Source organism: Mauremys reevesii, linkage group 21 (genome assembly GCF_016161935.1).
Source record: "Mauremys reevesii isolate NIE-2019 linkage group 21, ASM1616193v1, whole genome shotgun sequence".
NCBI lineage: Eukaryota > Metazoa > Chordata > Testudines > Geoemydidae > Mauremys > Mauremys reevesii.
Genome location: NC_052643.1, coordinates 13,806,164 through 13,826,225, shown reverse-complemented (window position 1 = coordinate 13,826,225; position 20,062 = coordinate 13,806,164). Strand labels below are relative to the sequence as shown.

Below are 20,062 nucleotides of genomic sequence, written 5' to 3'. Positions count from 1 at the left end.
CAATATTCCCCACAGCTCTGCTGGGTGCTTCTTGTCTTGTACAATTCCCAGTGACATGGAGACTCCATTGGACATGACAGGTCCCTTAGCTCTCCTAAAGGAGCAAAACCAGGTACTCACCACGCTCACAGAACGTCCCGCTCCAGCCAGGGCTGCAGGTGCACGCCCCACTGACGTGGTCACAGACAGCTCCATTGTCACACTGACACCGGCGTCGGCAGCTTAGCCCAAACCATCCTTCTGGACACTCTAGCAAATACAAGGCAACCAGCGTTGACCAGAATGTCCTTCTAATCAGGGTCACTTTAAGGGTCTACGTGAGACCGCTGGTTCTCACCCTGCCGAGTGAGGGCAGCAGTGAATGAAAGTACCGCTATCTGATGGCTGGTTGTTTGGAGTGGACTGGTGGTCTCTGCTCCAGGACTTAGGGAACAGATCCATGTCACCAAAATACCAGTCGCAGCTGGCTCTCGTTGGTAATACAGTAGAACCTCAGTGTTACGAACACCTCGGGAACAGAGGCTGTTCATAACTCTGACAAAACGTTATGGTGGTTCTTTCAAAAGTTCACAACTGAACACTGACTTAATACAGCTTTGAAACTTTACTATGCAGAAGAAAAATGCTGCTTTTAACCATCTTCATTTAAATGAAACAAGCACAGAAGCAGTTTCCTTCCCTTGTCAAATCTTTATTTTTTTTTAACTTTCTCCCCGCCCCCCCCCTTTTTTTTTTAGCAGTTTACATTTAACAGAGGACTGTACAGTACTAGCTTTTTTCTTTTTGTCTCTGCTGCCTGATCACGTACTTCTGGTTCCAAATGAGGGATGTGGTTAATCGGTCAGTTCGTAGCTCTGGTGTTCTACTGTATCAGCAAAGAGACCAGGCATGGGAGAAGAACCAGCCCCACCCCCTAGAGATGTGCCATTATGGGGGAAGCTGGCCCTGCTGCTACCTGCACTTTAACCATTGTGGGTAAGCAGAGGTCAGGCCAGCACCTTTTCCTACCATAACAGCTAACAGAGTTCAGCTTGGTTAGCCCAAAGGCAAGACCAGCCTGCCGACAACACTCACTCTGATCACAATGGAGTCCCGTGGAGCCAGCTTCACAAATGCACTGTCCTGTCCTCATATTGCAGCTTCCGTCACTGTTGCTGCAGTTGCAAGTGTTAGCACAATCTGGGCCCCAGTGGCCAGCGTCACAGGCTGAAACAGAGGAGAGACCACGCCCTGAATGGCACTGCCCTTTGCTCAGCTGGGCAAAGACACAGGGGAAAGGGGGCTTTTCTTTTCTCCGCTGCACGTGCGTGGCTTCCATCAATGGGCATGGCTTATGTGGACAGAGAGAAAGAGGAACGCAGCCAGCACTCCTCAGGCCAGGTCAATGGAAAGAAACTAGGTGATAAGAACAACGAGGAGTCCGATGGCACCTTAAAGACTAACAGGTTTATCTGGCCATCAGCTTTCGTGGGTAAAAAAGCCCACTTCTTCAGAAGCAACTCCTCGCTGTTCTTGTGGATACAGACTAACACGGCTACCCCTCTGATACTAGGTGATAAGGTAACACAGGGTACCGCTGCATTTTGTACAGGGTCCTTCGTGCAGACTGAATCCCCACAAAGAACACGGAAAGGGTGGGGGAAGGCAGGTAGGCAGAGGCTGTGAGAGACAGTTGCACAGACAGAACGGGGAGACAGATGAAAGTGAACATCCACCGAGGAGAGGTGCCCTCTACAGCACGTCCACGACACACAAAAGGTACCATACCTCTCCGGCAGTCATCCCCAGTCCAGCCAGGAGCACAGCTACATCTCCCTGTCACCGGGTGACAGTGACCGTCATTCCCACAGCTACATCTCATCTGGCAGCCCGGCCCAAACCAGCCAGCTGGACACACTGCAAGGGAAGAGAGAGATTAAGAGCAAACTGCTGCTATAGCAACGGTGCAGTAGTTCCATTTTTGACAGGCAGCGTGTGGTGTTACACCCCCTGATTTCCAGCGTGGCTCTAGAGCAGGGCCATCAACACTGGCCCCGGCCACATGCTTTAAAAACCCTGCTTGCCTGAGCTCAGATGCTCCCGCCTGGGCTGGCCAGCTCCAGGAACCTGCACTGAGGGGCTGCATTTCTTCTGGGATTACCGCTTCCTTCCGTACGTCGGACAAGGAGGAGGATTAAGCCACTCACCTGTGAGCAGCTCGACTTTAGCTCCATACCACTGCCGGATCACAGAGGGATTGTCTGAGCAGAGCACTGGGGCCCAGGAACTGACTTGCTGTGTGACTCTGGGCCAGCTGCACCACCTCGTGGTGCCTTGGTTTCCCAGGCTGAGGCTACGTTTAAAATTTAGGTCAACACAGTGACGTCGGTTAGGCACAGGTGCGGGAACTAAGGGTGCGGTTGGGGAGGGCACTGCTGCACCCCCTGGCTTGAAATGGTTTCCATCATATACGGGGTTTGCACTTTGATTCAATGGCTTTCAGCAACACCCCCCCTGTAAAAATGGTCCCAGCGCCCCTGCAGTTAGGGGTGTGAGAAATGCACAGCCCTGGCCCATGTAGCTATGCCGACCTCACCCACAGCTGTCGATGGAAGCTACCATCACCTGGGGAGGCGGTGTTCCTACACCAACAGAAAAACCCCCTCTGGCGCTGTAGGCTGCACCTCCTCTATGGGGGTAGACCTATTCCCTATAAAAGGGAGCCGTGGTAGCTCATAGGAGTTGTGAGGATACCAGCTAATGCACGGCACTCCAGGATGTACAATGCTAAGCGTCGGTTCTTGTCTAGCCCAGTGGCGACAGATAACCACAGGCTCAGATCACTAAGTAGGATAATCCAGGCCTCGCCGGTAGGAATCCTAGTTATCACCACCCACGCGCATTCACCGAGACAGAACGAATCCCGCCTTAAATGGCCCCACTTACCATCCTGGCAGCGACTGCCAACATATCCAGGTGGACACAGGCAGGCACCCGTGGCAGGGTCACAGCTGGCGTCGTTCTCACACTCCAGGCAGATCTCCTGGCAGCCCACTCCCCAGCGGCCAGCGGGGCAAGCTGAAGCACAGACAGAGACGGATGCCAGAGGAATTTCCACTCATTATTCCAAAGGGCAGTTAGTGCTGGGGAAAGGTGCCAGCTCCACAGCCCTGGAGGATGACACGCTCCCCTTTATCCACAGAGCCGGGAGAGGGCAAACTTCTGTGCAGCCAGTGGACACGACCCCGCCTTGGAGAGGCCACCCCTCGGTGGGCCCCATTCTGCTGAGGATACTGCTAAGGTGGCAATTCGTACCAATGGCAATGCAGACACTGATCCATTAGGAAGTGGCTGAAGACCACCATGCTGCCCACTCTACACCTTCCTCCCCCTTGTGTTACCGCTGCTCCCCCATCAGGGCCTGGGGACAGGGAAAGCAAATGCCACCAACGAACGATGCCGCAAAAAGCACTAACCATGTTTCAAATCTGTTCCCTCCCCCACTTCCCTCTCCCACCAGCCCACAGTCCCGGACAGACCCCCACCCTCATGCAAATGCTTTCAGAGAGTATTCACCCTGTTTACATTCTCCAGAGAGTTTTATTGTTATTTACTTTGAATTAAGCTTTTTTCCTTACTTTCTGGGTCCCGGGGCCCTACTCCAGGGAAGAGAGGGAAGCTAATGACAGTAGAAAGGCAGCCAGGGCCGCCCAGAGGGGGGGGGGCAAGAGGGGCAATTTGCCCCAGGCCCCGAGCCCCACAGGGGCCCCCACAAGAGTTTTTCGGGGGCCCTGGAGCGGGGTCCCTCACTCGCTCCGGGAGCCCCGGAAAACTCTTGCGGGGCCGGGCGCAGGAGCTTCTTCTGCTCCCGGTCTTCGCCGGCGGGGGGTCCTTCCGCTCCGGGGCGGAACGACCCCCCCGCCGGCGAATTACCGCCGAAGCGGGACCCGCCGCTGAAGTTCAGCTCGGTCTTCGGCGGTAATTCGGCGGCGGTGGGGCCCTTCCGTTCCGGGACCCGCTGCCAAAGTGACCCGAAGACCCGCGGTGGGGCCCCCCCCCGCCGAAGACCGAGCTGAACTTCGGCGGCGGGTCCCGCTTCGGCGGTAATTCGGTGGCAGGGGGGGCCCCGCCATGGGTCTTCGGGGCACTTCGGCGGCGGGTCCCGGAACGGAAGGGCCCCCCGCCGCCGAAGACCCCGGGCCCCTGGAATCCTCTGGGCGGCCCTGAAGGCAGCACTGAAGTCACATAGTTAAACTTAACAAAACTTTTCTCTCCCCACCAGGCAATCTTTCCAGGAGTCTGAACAACGTGAATGTAACGCTGAACAGGCTGGGAAATCTGTTTCTTCAATTCAAGAGCGTTCTTTCAAATATTACAGCCCTGAGGTGCCTGCAAGCCCTGGGCACCTCGCCACAAAGCCATTTAAAAGGAACTAAAGAGACAGGTTTATTTTATCGTTTCTTTATGACTTAAGTGAGGCTTGTGCTCTCGTGCTCTGAATTTCCTCTCTGTCAGTGTATGGAGCTGGGCGACAGACTACACGCATCCCAGCTGCTGGGGCCAGTTATCTTTATGACAACGACAGCGTCTCTACGAACGCCATCATTCTGCACCACTCCTGTCTGTCTGGAATGCTGTTCCCTTACCAGCCAGAAAGTTCTCTGTCGCACTGTTTCATACCAGGAGTGAAATGAGGTACCGTTGTCTCTACAAACTCAGCAATGCTGCCTCCTCCACAGAAAACGCTATTAATTCCTGAGCCGGTTTTCTGAATCCACTTTGCTTGTTACATGCATTAGCAGGTTTGGTTTGTTTTCTTTACCCGTTTTGCTTGTTTTTCTTCTGATCTTCTAGATGAAGAATGACATTTTGTGTGCACAAGCCCTAACCCACCAGCTCTTCACCAAAGCCACATTGCTGGGAGTCTCGCAGAGGGCTGCTTCAGGAAGAACAATTCATCCAGTGCCAGGGGATTTATAGTGACGCAAAATTCCAGCCAGAGTTACTAAGGTCGAATAGGCTGAACTGTTTTCTCTAGCACCTTGGAGTCTCTAGGTATCCCAAAGCATCTGCTGAGTAAGGAGCTGAACATTCACAATGCACTAACTGTGCATGCAGGCAGCTGGTGCAGCTGAAGCACAGCATCAAATATGTGATGGACATACAGCAAAGCAGACCAGACGCTTACGGACACTAAAAAAGGGCCTGATCCTGCATGCCTTCTGCATGATGCTGCTTTCCATCTGTTCTCACAGGGTTCAATGGGAACAGATGGTGCTCAGCGCTCCCCACAATGGCATCCTAAAATTGTAAGAGCGAACCACTTGCTTTTGCTGTGCATTGAGACAGGTTTGCTTTCTTGCCTGCTTTATGCAACATAATTCTTCCACCTGTGCTAGCCCAAGCACTTCCCAATGTGTTTCTTGCTGCTTGATCTTACAATTAGTGAGTTCTGACCTGCTCAAGCAGGTGGTCTGCATTCAGGCAAGATGGTTTCACACTGCTAGACAGAGATCTTGCTTAGCATTCCTAAGATTTGCATTTAGTTCCAAAAAGGAGCCGTGAAGCTGAGAAGTGCTGAAGCTGTCAAGTCTCCTTGTTAAAGTGATACCAAGCCCCTCCAATGGCTGGGGGGAACTATTAAGTGCCGTACATGTGTGTCTTATATTGCTCAGTCACGCTATTAGAACGAAGACATTTCAATATGACTAATATCTTCCAGCTGTTGTAGCTAGCTTTTTTATTTAGGGATCTGTGGTCTTCCAGTCATTAAACGGACATGGTGAGGATTATAAAAAAATATATATATATCTGTAAAGAAAAATTCCTTAGACCACAACAATTGGAAATTCCAATTCACTTTTCATTCCTCATTCCATTTATCACTTGCTTACACTTTATTCAGCTTGAACAATGGACCCCGACTAGCTGATTTTATTGTCAGAGTCTTGTACACAAAAATAATGCTGCCATATATATATATATATATATATATATATATTTTACTTCCACACGATCTATTTGCAGGAGGTTTGTAAAATCTCTTTAATTTAACAAAAGGAAAAAAAATAGACAGTTAAAGTCCTACCACCACCACCACCCTCAGCCACATCTCTTGCCTTCTCACCTCGGCCACAGTCAAGTCCTGTTCTACCCGGCAAACAGATGCACTTCCCAGTGAGCCGGTCGCAGGGGGAGCTGCCACAGGAACAGGATTGTAAACAGTTAACTCCAAATGTCCCTTCTGGGCACTCTATGGTTAAAATAATGGAGGACAAATCACACTTCACTATGACACGTTTTCCAAAAGACGTTCAGCCAATCACAGCTCAGATCCCTCCCGTGACCACGAAGGAGATACCTCTTCCCTGACTCTGTGGGTCACATTATGGCTGCTTCCCGGTGCATGTGTCAAAAGGGGAGAGGGAAAATGGCCCCCTCCAGTGGAAAGGAACATAACCGCACCGTATATTGCTGAGGAGCTGGGGAGGGTGGCGTGAACACAGGACCATGCTGCAGAGGGAGTATGGCTTAGTGGGGTGTGCCTGTGGCTGCTATTGACCCTAGCCATCATGCCCTCCTCCCCGCTCCAGACCTCACCCTACCCACCATGTTCCTAGGGAGAGGGACAAGGAGGCAGCTCAGAAATTTCACAGCACCACACTGTGTTTCTATTTGAAATTCTATTCTGCCCTTTCACTGTATAGCTCAAATGTTCAGTAACTAGCATTTGAGGCCAAACCACCCTCCCCTGCTGCCTATGGTTTGTTACCTGCAAAGTGTCCTTATCATAGGCACACCCAGAGCACGAATATGCTCCATTGTGAAACTGAATTCATCCATAGGCAGGAGCTGCCAGTTTTTAGCACCTTTTTTAGTATATTTCCACCAAGACTGGGCATTGTCTGTAAACCATTCCTTCCTGGCATGGAACAACTAAGGACCTCATGTCAGTGGTTCCCTTGTACTGAAACGCAAGTGACCCATTTTCTGGGATCTTGTTTCTGTAATCTGACCAGTCAAATGTCTGTCAAATTTATCTATGGCTAAATCTTAATGTTCAGTGAAGCTAAAAGAGAGTTCCCCCCAAAAAACAAAACAAAAAAACACCGTAAACTAAGGGAAGGTGGGAAGGATGTTCACATGGCTAATTTTTCCTGTGTTCCCTTAACAATTTAGGAGGAGATTTCTGTTTGGGTCAGGGATTTCATGCCTCAACTGTACCATGTGTGGAGAAGTCACAACCATTCATTTGTCATGTCAGTCTCTTGCCATCAAAATGATTGCGATGGCCTGCAGCAACATAATGTTGAATTGAGGATACAATAGGAGGGCAAATGCCGTGCAAGAATCCCCCATGCTTATACTGAGTCACACATAAAATGGACACATATTGGCACACAGACACCACTGACATCAATTAACCCCATGCAAGTGCCATGAGGAATAGCCCTAAGAACCTTGATAACTGCATGCCTCGCCCACTTGAGTTACAGGAGTGGCTTTCAACACCTCAGCACATCTGACCTCCCATCCACTAGAGGGCAGATGTGCACACACTTGCACACCAGAACACTATTTTCAAATGAGTCAAACCTCTACTCTCCCAAAACATTGCGTAACCTGATGTCCAAAAAAACACATCAAAGGCTGAGGCCAAAGTTCTCAGACATTACGGAGTCCAATTTTTATGAATCAGCACTGTCGACAATGGATAATTTAATGCAAAGCGAGAGAGAGAGAGAGAGAGAGAGAGAATTATCATGCACAAGAGGAATGCACATTTTCATTTCCTTAGCTCACTGTGTGAGGATGATTTGTAAAAGCCAGATTTGTTTTTTTGCAGAACGATCTGGTTTAGTAATTAAGTCCCACATAGACCGAGTGCCTCAAAGTTAAAGATCCTTAAGTCCTATTTGAATCTCTGAGGAGAGCTCCATGCTTGGAATGTTTTGGTTCATATGCCCCAGCATTTCATAAGATTCAGGCAGTGAAACACACAGATATTCGCAAAAGATGGAGGGGGAAAAAAACCCACACCAGTTCAGAGATTTAAAGCAACACTACAGAGTTTTCTGATGTTTCTCTTCTTTGCTAATTGGTGACAGATGCTTGTCTTCGCACTTTAATAGTTTCCAGATCCAGACAAGAGTCAAGAGCTTATTATTTCTACAAAAATATTTGTGTTATTTCCTGTGACTCTTCCCTGAGGACCTTAGCTCCGTTCTTATTCTTTAAAAAAGCATCTCCTGATTGAAATTTCCAACCTCTGAATTAGCTCAGTGGCTCCAGAGGCAGCACAGTTCTCTGCCATATGGAAGATCTGAGACTACCAGTGACCTTAGGAAGGACCCTTGCTTCCCAGGTGATTGGAAGCTAGGAACTCTGTAATGAAGCATAAACTTTGCAAAGCTTTCCTGCATCTCCTCTGACAGATTCCTGAAACTCTCGTAGATTTGGCAAGGAGGGCAGCATATCGGAGAAAGAGGGAAAGAACTGCAGGAGAATAATGCCTGGTTGGCATGGGAAGAATCACTAAGAAAAATCAGTTACATTGCCATTTGGTCAGTCCCAGGGGCATAATATTGGCCACGATGGGAGACACAAGTGGACAGTCCTCACAGGGCTCAGCAGTTCAGCACAGATGTGAAACCCAAAGATCAGACTTTTACTACAAAAGGGTGCCAGCTGCAAAGTTTGGATGCAACCTTCCCAAAGCTTTGAGGTATGCTCATCTCCAGGGTTTATCCCAAGTTTCTGGTCTAGAAATCTGGCAAGAATGGGCTTAAGATTTCGAACACCTCCTGCCTACAGTCAGAGCTAAATTAACCCCACACGAACAACTTTTCTCACTGTATTTTGGCACAGCCAATTATATACCTGGATAGTACCAGGAAGCACATGACAATGAAAAAAAATTTGGAGGAAAAAAAAGGAGAGAAGAACTCTTAGGAATCTGAAAAAAAACCCTAAAAAAAAATCAGGCAAAAGAGTGTGTGGGTTCGGGGTATTTCCTATTTCCCCTGTCTCTTTTTTGCAGCACTGTATTATTCAAACACAAAATTAAGCCACAGATCTTGTTGCTAAGAGCGTTTTCATGTCAGCAGAGCGCATGGGTTGCAGGCACAGAGCCAAAGCTGATCGAGATAGATTATTTGCTGTCATTTGCCCCAGGGATGTAGAATAGATATAAAAGCAAACCCTTTGACTGGCTCTACTGGAATATTTTGGTGAAAATCTATAGCTTTCGCCTTCACTGATAAGATGAATGGGCTACATTTTCTGTGCTGTTATTCAGCATAAGCACATGCTACTGAATTACACTAACACTTGTATCTGCTGAATGGGTTGTGGATGAAGTGCCTGGGTATGAGATCCAAGCCAAACCTAAAACCCATCGGTGGTTACAGTCAGAATTTGGACGCTGAGCAGCAGCAAGTGTTTTTATGCTGTGGGTTTTTTCCTTTCTCTGTCTGAAGATGACAGCACTTGGATATTTCCTACCGGATCCAAGCAGTTGGCACTAAGGTTAGAGGAGACAAAATGGGGCCCAGATGGGGTCACTCCTCCCCTCAGCATCCCCATGGACCAAGAACTGAGGAATGAACATGTCACATGCTGCTATCACACAGGTCACTCTGTTGGTGTGTTACAGCCCTTCCCCCACCCTGTGTCTGTCTTGTCTTGTCTGCTCTGACTGAAGCTCGGCCACTCTGGGTTTGAACAGCAAATTGTGGCCCCTCCCTTGGCTGGCCCATAGGCACCAACAGAAACACGTAATAATAATAATTAAATGTGCCACAGAACAAAACAGCCACACAAAAGGGGGTGATGCTTTTTGATCCATGGGCCAAATTGGAGGCTGGACCAAAGTGCTATTTTCCAAGTTCTGTTGCAGTCATGTTTCCTGGTTAATCATCCCCTCAAACCTCACCCCAATAGTTCTTTTCCTGCCTTCTCACTTAACCTATGCGAGTTTCACTGCAAGAAAATCGAACATGCACATCTGCCATGAACTAACAAAGCCAGGGAGCTCTTACAGTCTGAGCACTGCACCGCAGCTACCTGGGAGATTCAGCCATGTATCCCAGTTGCCAGGCTGGCCCTCTTCTCTGAAGAGCAGAAAGCCGATAACAGGATCATATGGGGGCAGCAGGTTAAATTTTAAGACCACAGAAATATAAGATTTTCTCTCCCTCTTGCAGATCAAAAAAAAGCTTTAATGTGGAATAAAACGCAGAAAGGAGACTGACTCCATTCTGCCAGGGATGGAATGCCTGAAAATGAACAGACGTCAAAGGAATAAGACAAAAACGCCGCTAAATATCATCTTCATCTACAAAAGCCAAGGCGCCCAAATGGCAGGATAAAGTGAGGCCTTTTCCTCCTGCTCTGATTAAGAATCATTATTAAAAAAAGTCTCCGTCCATACTTGAAAAAGCTGCAGTGCTTGGATACAGCCCCTGGCTGTTCTTATCATCTAAAGTCATTTCAGTTTCAGCTCATTTGAGCTGCTGGAGTGGGGTGGGAAGGCTGGAGGGCTGTAAAAGTAGTTCTTGCTGTCTCTTCTTCTGCCTTCGCTACTGTAGGGAGAGGAAGCTTAAACTGACCACTACAGATGTTCAGACTCAGCATAGGCAGCAGCTGGCACAGGGCACTGCAGGCACCTGGAAAGATATTTGGCCTAACAAAGACAAGTGTGCAAGAAGGTGGTACGCATGCACTGGAAGTTGGGACACAGAAGAATTTTGTCCCAATTCATTTCTGAAATTCACAAGTCCTTCAGTGAACTTGAGAGAAGATAAATCAGGATTCACCCTTGGAGAACTAACAGACAAACTGTAGCCACGGTACCGCGCCCAGTCACTGAACAGCCATATAGAGGGCAACATTTTCAAAGGGACTAGCAATTGCGGATGCCCAACTTGAAATATCTGAAAGAAGCCAAATCAGTGTCCCACATTGGGAATCCAAACCCAGAGGTACCCAAAGACACCAGTGGTGGCTTTTGAGAATTTAGGCCAGAAGCCACACAGGAACGGCTTTAGTAATGCTTCTTTTCAAAGAAGTGCCTGCCTAGAAATAAACCATTCACACCAACCCTTGTACGGAGTCTGTGTCCTTTATTTGTCTAATAAGCATTTCACAATGGAATATGCCACCCTCAATGTAAAGTGCTGTAAATGCCTCTGTAAATGTATCAATGTATTAAAACTGGTGTTTTAAATAATTTGGCACTATTTGGAAGCCAGTTATATTGTACTTCCAATGAGACTTACGCTTCCAAGTCACGTAGGCACTTTCGAAAAAAATCTACCCTGTATCTACAGAGTGCTTAGAAATTGTTACGTGTGTCATTAACGCCTCTGTACCCTTTGAGACAAGTAACCTCTAGAACAATAGAATAGAGATGTACATATATTGACCCCTAGCACTGCAGTCATGCTATAGCAAGAGGAATCAGCCTTGCGAAGCATAAAATATCTGGACTCCACCTGCCCAGTTATTCTCTCTCTCCGTTTTTAGAGCATGTTGGTTGCTGCAGTACCTGGGAAATTTCCTCCTTAGCCCCCTGTGGTTTTGATACACTATAACAAGCAGCCACCATCAGAGGAACCTGCCAGTGAAGCTCACTGAGCTTTGGAAAAGCCGAATATGGTACATGCACAATCTGTGCCGGCGCAACACTTGCCCTTCTGCAGCCCAGTTCCACGTGCGGTTTTTACCTTGGTCGCAGTTCTCCCCATGGTAACCCTCGGGACACTCTTTCTGACACTCTCCGCTCATGTGGTCACAGGAAACTCCCAAGGGGCAACTACATTTGTTCTTGCAGCCACCACCGTAATAGCCAGAGTCACACTCTGTTAATGACAGTCATTGAAAAGAAAGAGCATTCGGCATTAGCAGACAGACCTGGGGAGAACACGCGGCCCAAACTGAGTATCAGGGATTCAAGGTATCTGCAGTGGAACTTTAACAGACCCCTCACTGATCTAACATATCACACCTAGCTGGCCTGCGGACACAAGTTCAGGGAGTTTCCACTGGCATCCAACGTGTGTGGAACCAGACACCCTAACTTAGCTGACCAAGGTTGAAAATTGGGCTTGCTCCTGTTCTAATTAACAGGATGTCCTTGGGGAGGGTCTTAGCAGTTCTTTGTTTTCCCAATAAAATTAATGAGGGGGGGGAAGGAAAGCCTAGGGAAAAACTAACCACTCACTTGTCTGACACCTTTTGCCATGATAACCAGGTTTGCATGTGCAGGAGCCGTCCGTCTTGTCACACTCCTGGGTATTCTGCTGCACACACAGGCATTCTTCGGAGCACCCGGACCCATAGGTCCATGTCGGGCAGGCTAGATGTGGTGGGAAAGCATCGTTACGTGCTTTGGGAAGCCAAACAGCAGAGGACAACCAATAGCATCGTTATCACCCTCCAAAGATCCTGCCCAAAGGGAACTCTTAGAAAGATCGATCTGGTGGTAACGTAACAGTGTTAGAAGGGGTTCATCCGGACTCTGAAAAGGTTAATGTGGGCCTGAGAGGCTAACGGACTCACCTGGCTGCACCTGGAGGGTGGGAACCAGGCCTAACTGAACATGAAGCCTAGCTGGGTGATGACTATAAAGAAAGGAAGACCAGATTAGAAGGGGGCTGCAGGTAGAGAAGGAGAGAATGTTTCAGTCCGTTGTTGGCGGAGAGTGGAGAGACTGGCAGGGTCAAGGAGGAGGTCCAGGGGGATAGCTGGCCTGGGGGATTCTCCCTGGAGTACAGAAGTCCGGTCGGATACCGAGAGAGACAAGGAGCAGCCATCGGGGTGGAGCAAGCTGCAGCGGTGAGCCCTGATAAAAGAGCAGGATCTGGACTTGCGAGGAGAGCGCCCTGGGAGGCACTCAGCAGAGGAACAGAGAGGGATGAAAGGTCAAGCCCAAGGAGGGCAGAAGTTGGGTTTGTTTGTTGTACTTTTAGTTAGGGATTTTGTTGAGGGATTCCAGAGGAGAGCCCTGCTAGTCCCAGCCCCGAGAAAAGTGAAGCTAGAGAGGTGGTGGGGAGATGGCCTGAAAAAGAGAGAGGAAGAAGTCCAGGCAGGCAGCTGCAAGGAGTCTGCATGAAGCCCCTGATAAGAGGACAAGGATAACCAAAAGCCCTGAGAGAGGGACATGAGGACCATGGGACCCAGAGAGGGGGTAAGAACATGGAATGGGTGGGGACTAAAATGTGACCTGGCTGGAGGGCCAAGTCATGAGAAGGAGCATGACCATCGGCAGTGGGACTGGAAGAGGAAAGCATGGCACACCGGCAGTCAGCCAACCCTTCTACAGCTGACCAGACTCACCTAAATGGCAGTATCGTCCGTAAAGTCCAGGGTCACACAAACAAGCCCCGTAAATTCGATGGCACCGACCTCTGTTGGCACAGTTGCATTTCTTCCTGCACTGTTTCCCAAAGAATCCTTTAGGGCAGCCTAGAAAGAGGAAAATGTACTCTGGTAAGAACACCCAGCACAGGAGTGTCACGTCAGTCAGTGGGGGCTTACAACACCCCATTGCAAAAGCGCTGCCTGTATATGCTAAGAAATTATCACAGTCCTACAGGGCACCTGGATGTGAAAGAAGGAATGGATCATTGTGTCACCAAGAATAATGTCTGCCTCCCTGCAAGGTCAGATATCAAATCATATTCTTCTGGGCATTATGCAATGGCTGCGGGGATCAGAAAGGATTTGCATCTCTCACCTCATGTACAGGGCTGTTTATTAGGTTAGGTGCATTATGGAGTGTTGGGGCGCTCTCTCAAGGAATCAGCAAATACCACAGGCGGGATACTGGACTTGATGGAGAGTGATCTGATCTAGTGTGACACATCCTGTGTTACAGAATGATGATAAACCCGTACTACAGACAGACCTCTACAGACAACTAGAAAACACCAAATTACCATTGCAAAGGCTCCCAAAGTGCTCTGCAACCAGAAATGCACAGAAGCCCTGAAATGCAGCCGCATCCAGGGCACCAGATAGGAAGCACCAGGTTAGGAACAAAGGCCAGTGGGAAACAAATGCCCTGTGATTTCTGATGACCCGCTAGATCAGACAGGACCTCACCCAGCAAATCACATGGTACTTCCTCCCTCTATGCATCCAAGATACTCCCCAGGACACCCATCACCACTGTTTCCATATTGGAAGGACGAAGGGCTGAGTCAATCTTGCTGGCAGCCAAACATGCAGTTCCAGGAAGTCTAGCTTTTTCAGCTCTGACACTTAGACTACTAAGCCACCCCCTGGGAAAAATTACAATCATATTTGAACCATTAAAGGAATAAAACAGTTGCCAGTTTTTTTGTAATGCTGAAGAATTTAATATTAGAAGCATGTGCCAAATACACTGCATCAGCAGAACGTGCCAACCAGCAGAGGTACAGGTAGCATAAGCCTCCTCCCATCTGATAACAACGTCAGACAGTTTAGGAAGAAGGAAGGCTATCCGGCCCAATTCACCAGCTCTATATTGTTCATCTTAACCCCACCTTCCTGCTTTTTCACTGTACCCCTCAACTGCCTCCTTCCTAAGGAAAAAAGTCTGGGTGTTTCTCGAACTCATATATACTCTGCTTCAATTGTCTTCTCCAGCAATGGATTCCCTCTGCTCGTAACCACTTTCATGAAGTCATTTTGATGGAATTTCTTACTGACTCCCTGTTTTCATGTTTTTAGATTGTATCTCCTTGATTTTAACCCTTCGGGGTGAGAAATAAATCAAATATTTACACCAGCTTAACTGATCCCTTTTGTGCAGGAAGATGGGAAGTGACTATTCTCAAATATCTTCAGTGTCTACTTCCACTTCAGTGACACCTTTCCACAGTACTTCTCTTTCTTATGACATGGTACCACTGAACTTTCCCCAAGACAATTATCTGCCTAGGAGTCAGTGCCCATTACTGTTCCCTGTGTCTCAAGAAGGACATCACTGATCTGCTAAACTCAGGCTGCCAGGAGCTTGGTGCAGGAATTAGGGAATGACCTAGAACACAGATTCATGTCAAGTGGATTCTTCAATCATCCTTTTCAGATGGAAAAAAAAGTCTTTTTAAACGCAAGACTATGTGACCCAGCAAGTGAGATGGAATCTAGGGATGTGTCAGAGTCTCACACAAAGTGATGTTCCAAGCAAAGGGTTAAAAGATGCCAGGTGCCCTTAAAATACAGGTGTCAGGCAACAGATTAAGGAATATAAACTGAACAATAGAGCACATCCCATGTAAAGTGCTTCTAAGTTTTAACAGAAGCACAAATGGACTGTGAACACCCAGCATCATACCTGGCTATGATCTCCATTTATCACTAGGGCAAACACTCCACTATAAGGTATCAATTCAAATAGCATATGAACTACCCTGTTAGCTCTGTGAACAGAGCTTGTAAGTAGTTAAGAAATATTGTTTTCCTCTTGCTCTGTCCCCAATTTCATTAAAACACATTCTACAGTAAAAAGAGGAGAGCAAGACAGTTAGGAAGGTACAACCCCCAGCACCTTGTGCAAGAATTCAGGGCCCAGAATAGCAGGGAGACTACACCTATCCTATGCACATATCCCTCTGTCCTTCCTCCACACGTACTGCACTGATATAATTCTTTCCTTTTTCCAATACTTTATAAACACTAACTAATCATCACAACCCATTGGTGAGGGCAATCAGAGTATCACTGTGCCCATTTTACACACGGGGAAGCTGAGGTGGAGAGGTTAAATGACTTGCCTAAGGTCACTGAAAGAGTCAGGGTCAGAGCTGAGATTGAGGCTCGGGAGTGCCTGGTCCCCAGTCCTGTGCTGACACTTTCTGCTCTCCCCACCGCAGCTCCCACCCTACTCAATCTGTGCATGGAACATTACTCACAATGATGTGCGTGGCACAGGGAATGCGGCCAGACTGTGCCCTCAGTTACAGACCCAGGAGCACAGGGTGGCCCAGCGTTTCTATCAGCCTGCTGTCTAACTTCTTAGAATGAAACAAGACTTTCTGCACAGAAGCGGCTTCCCCCACCATCATGTCACTGGGCTAGGGGGAGCGAAAAGGGGGAGTCTCATTACTGCATGAAGCAGGAGATTGGGAAGCTTGACCATACCATCCTCACACAGTTCTCCACTGACCCCAGGCGGGCACCGGCACTTCCCAGTCACTGGATCACACGTGCCTCCATTCTTACAGTGGCAGGTGAAGCTGCAGTTCCTCCCAAAGGTGCCTTCGGGACAGGCTGTGAGGGGACAGAGAGACAGAGGTCAGAAAGGTCATTGTACTGCCATAGCTATTTGGTCATTTCTATTGCCCTAGATCAGTGGTTCTCAAACTTTTTTTTTTCTGCGGGCCACTTGAAAATTGCTGAGGGTCTCAGCGGACCACGTAATGATTTTTCCAAATGTTGTTTGTACCACTAGCTAACTATTGTAAAGAGATTTGGATAAAAGCGCTATATCAAAAACCACTTAAACAAACATTTTTTGTTCTACAAATAAAAGCACACAACTCATATTTGAATATCAATAGTCTTACCTTTCTAATGCAGTGAATGTGCCCTCTCTCACCCGCCGCTGGGACTGGGAAGGAGGGGGGGGGGTCTCCCCGGCAGCCACATCCCTGGAGCTGGGGCAAGTTGTCTCTTTCTCTGGCCACCACAGCCCTGCGGGTCCCAAATTCCCCCCACCCCCTCTTCTCACCCCACTACTCCCTCCCGCCTACCGCCTATTCCCCCCCAAGGCCACCACCTCACCTTACGTGTGCATCTTCTTCAGGATCCAGGCACCTAATTAGTGGAGCCACGCCTGCTCGGCTCCACTAATTAGGTGGGTGGCCCTTCATTCTCTTGTGTGTGGCCGCCCAGGCACGCACCTTAGAGGGAAGTATCCCCAGACCACCTAAATGGAGTTCGCAGACCACTGGTGGTCCATGGACCACAGTTTGAGAACCACTGCCCTAGATTGACAAATTAATTACAATAAGATCTGACACTCAGCTCAAAGTGTTTCCAGCAAACTCAGTGAGACCTTTACCTGCATGACTTGCAGCAAACACGTCCTGACATTGCAGTAATTCAAATGGATGACAGTGAAGCTGGGAAAGGGACATGGGGATGTATGAAACCAATACAGTGCAGTGGGACTAATCTCATGCCTGGTCTGCACCTCTCTACTCCAACGCATCCCAGTGCTGGTGCAGGGCCATAGGAAAGTCAGAGGATGACCAGATAAGGTTCGCTCTTAACTGGTGCTTCTGGTCTATGGTGCTTGCTAATATTCAATCTTTTGACTAAGGCCTCCATGCAGACTATGTTCTTTTTTCCTTCTTGCATTTGGCCTGTTATCCTATGTATTGTATTTGTCTGAATTAGACTGTAAGCTCTTCAGGATTGGGATCTTGCCTTCTCTAGCTCTGTATACATCGCTAATGATGGTAGCAGTAAGAATGAGCCAAAACGTCAACAGATAAAAACTCAGAGTATAGAAATTTAGAGAAAGCTGAACAGAATTCGGAGATATGGTTCAGTTTAGATACTTATTCAAGCCTCTGAAGTTTTCTTCTCCTCTTTCCTACAATAACCCCGCCTGTCATTGCATCCTACACTATGGAAAATGCCTGGAAAACAAACTTTCTCAGCTTTACATTTATTTGCTGAAAGGCACATGCCAAAATATTTTGTTTAGAAAATAAATCCTGAAATCCAGATGCCAATGTCATTACCATTTAGGCAATATATGTATTCATTTGTATGTACTCTCTTCTGAAATACACACGGTTAATTTTTCCTAAAATTACTTAATTAAAAATAGATTTGCCTCAGGATCATGGAGTTCTATTAATATTTCCCAGTATGAACCCAGCCAGGAGGTAGGGATGCTATCCTTTCCCTGTCAACTCATTGCAAATACAGCTCCAGATATTTAAAAAGCAAAATAAGGATGCCAGAAAGTACTGGTTGGACAAGCCAGATTTTGGGGGTCAAATTCAAACTGAAATTGCAAATATCAGCTAACAGCAGCCCCTTCTCTGAAATGGGCATCAAATGCCAATAATGTTTAAACTGAAAGAGGCCCAAGGGGAAAATATTCCTTCATTTAAACTGCCAACAGCTCTGAAGCCAGAAGTTCAGTTGGAAAGAGGAATTAGGAGGAGTCCCATTAGTGCCTTAAATAGTTTCTTAGCCTTAAAGAATGTAACATGTCTAATTCACTGCCGATAGGTTTATGTGCACAGTCTGAGAGCTAAGCTCAGATCCAACACCAAATACATACATTTGCGGGTTTGAACTACAGATTCATACCCTCTGGGATCCATATGGTAATGAGAGGTAGAGAACTTTATTAGGGATTTTGTCCGGTGACTACAACCGTGCTGTGCCAACACAAACATGGCAAATGCAGGCAATAGGTAAAGAAAAGCTGGGGTTGTTAGCGCTGTTTAGACCAGCTGGGGAGTTGTGCTCACCTCACTCTTCTTTTTGACTGGCCTTTGGAAGGAACACAAAAACTATACAACCACCCTGCCCTTTGCTTACCCCTCTCCATCTTAACTCACTCTGATTGCATATGACTCCACTCCAGCCCTCCGGACAGTCACAGCCAGTCTGGTCCTCATTGCATGTTCCTCCATTTCTGCAATCATCACATGTCAGGCTGCAGTCATGACCAAAGGTGTCCTCCAAGCAGACTGGAAGAAAAAGAAGCTGCGGATGAGTGGGCTTTCCAAACGCTCCTTCATCGAGCTGAAGGGTTCAGCTGGGCAGCCAAACCCACACCACTTAGGAACACAATCTCCAGCAAATGCACCAGTACCATGTAGAGCTGTGGCAGTGGAGTGGAGTATCTGGGACTTGTGGGGAATGCATAACGGAGTCTGGAAATGGTCTGCCCCTTGTGACGTTCATGTCACAAGCAGCAAAACCCTGGAATGGTTGGGGTGACATCTTGGCTCTGTTGAAATCAATGACAAGACTCCCGTTGACTTAAATGGAGCTGGGATTTCACACTTGGTGTTTAATGAGAGGTAAAATATGGATCCAAACTCACAAGTCAAGAAGGGGTGTGTGAAGGTATTTTCTTCTGTTTGGCAGCAAACTAGTATTCCAAGACAAGATACTGGTTTTAAATAGGTTAACACCTTAAGAGACAAATTGAGAGCCTTGGTTTACAACTGTGAATGCTCAAGTTTGCATAATACAACTGATGGTGTCTGTAAAACAGAGAGGCACCACTTTTCCATCTGCAAGCCACTACTTGCACATGGAAACTGTAGCTGGGTGCTCAGCTACCCAACCTGCATGTGCTCAATGGATGACAGCTCACCCAATCTGTGCAGTAATGCAGGCTTTGTACATGATAAACTCTGTGGATGCACTGAGTTGCATGTGCAAATTTGGACATGTAAGTTCGCTCCAAATGTGTTGCTACTAAAGACACCAGAGAATTTTCCGCATGCCCTTGCTACAAAATGCCCACCAAATTTTTCCGAAAGTGTGTGTTCTCCTCTTGCTTCCACCTCTTCCTCCTCCTCCTCATACTCCTCCTCAAAGAGCTGGGTGAACTCATCACGCAGGATGGCGACGTGAGGAATAGGGCGTACGATGGGGCGGTGGCCGTCAAGGGCCTCCATGGGGTCATCCAGAGCTGGGAAAATCCATGGGGAAAGAGCAAACATTTCCACCCAAATCACCAATCCAAAGAGGAGAGATTCAAAGAGGAGTGAAATGAGAGAGAAACAAGAGATTAGCAAAGAGCACAAAAATATGAACTCAAAAGAAGGAAAAGAGAACAAGATCTGACAGAGTTGTTGGTTCTGTACTGATTTAGTGTTTTACAGAGTCTACTCCAGTGACCCACACAACTGTCCCTGGCCACTTTGGGGACTGTGATTCATTCCCTGTCTCTTTCCTTCCCCCACATTCTTTTATTTCTTTCAGTCTAGAATTTTATACCATTCCCATCATGTGAGTATCTGAGTGTCTCCAAAAAAATCTATGTGAAAGGCTTATATTTTATATTTACAGATTTTCCAGGAGTCTGTTCTGTCACACAAGCTAGGTCCTC

General features: G+C 47.7%; 1 protein-coding gene across 23 annotated transcripts in view; it reads right to left on the bottom strand.

The window, feature by feature from the left end:
• The window catches only part of MEGF6 (multiple EGF like domains 6), a 231,718-nt gene that overhangs the window by 20,872 nt on the left and 190,784 nt on the right, over positions 1–20,062 (bottom strand). For 22 of the 23 annotated variants that reach the window (XM_039509411.1, XM_039509408.1, XM_039509409.1 and 19 more), the window contains 11 exons: positions 19,475–19,642; positions 18,555–18,686; positions 16,111–16,239; positions 13,318–13,446; positions 12,203–12,337; positions 11,706–11,840; positions 6,107–6,232; positions 2,926–3,057; positions 1,768–1,896; positions 1,075–1,206; positions 121–249 (listed from right to left, as the gene is read on the bottom strand). In XM_039509411.1, coding sequence (XP_039365345.1) covers positions 121–249; positions 1,075–1,206; positions 1,768–1,896; positions 2,926–3,057; positions 6,107–6,232; positions 11,706–11,840; positions 12,203–12,337; positions 13,318–13,446; positions 16,111–16,239; positions 18,555–18,686; positions 19,475–19,642 — 1,476 coding nt within the window. The remainder of the gene's footprint in view (positions 1–120; positions 250–1,074; positions 1,207–1,767; positions 1,897–2,925; positions 3,058–6,106; positions 6,233–11,705; positions 11,841–12,202; positions 12,338–13,317; positions 13,447–16,110; positions 16,240–18,554; positions 18,687–19,474; positions 19,643–20,062) is intronic. The other variant, XM_039509406.1, reaches the window with a different exon arrangement.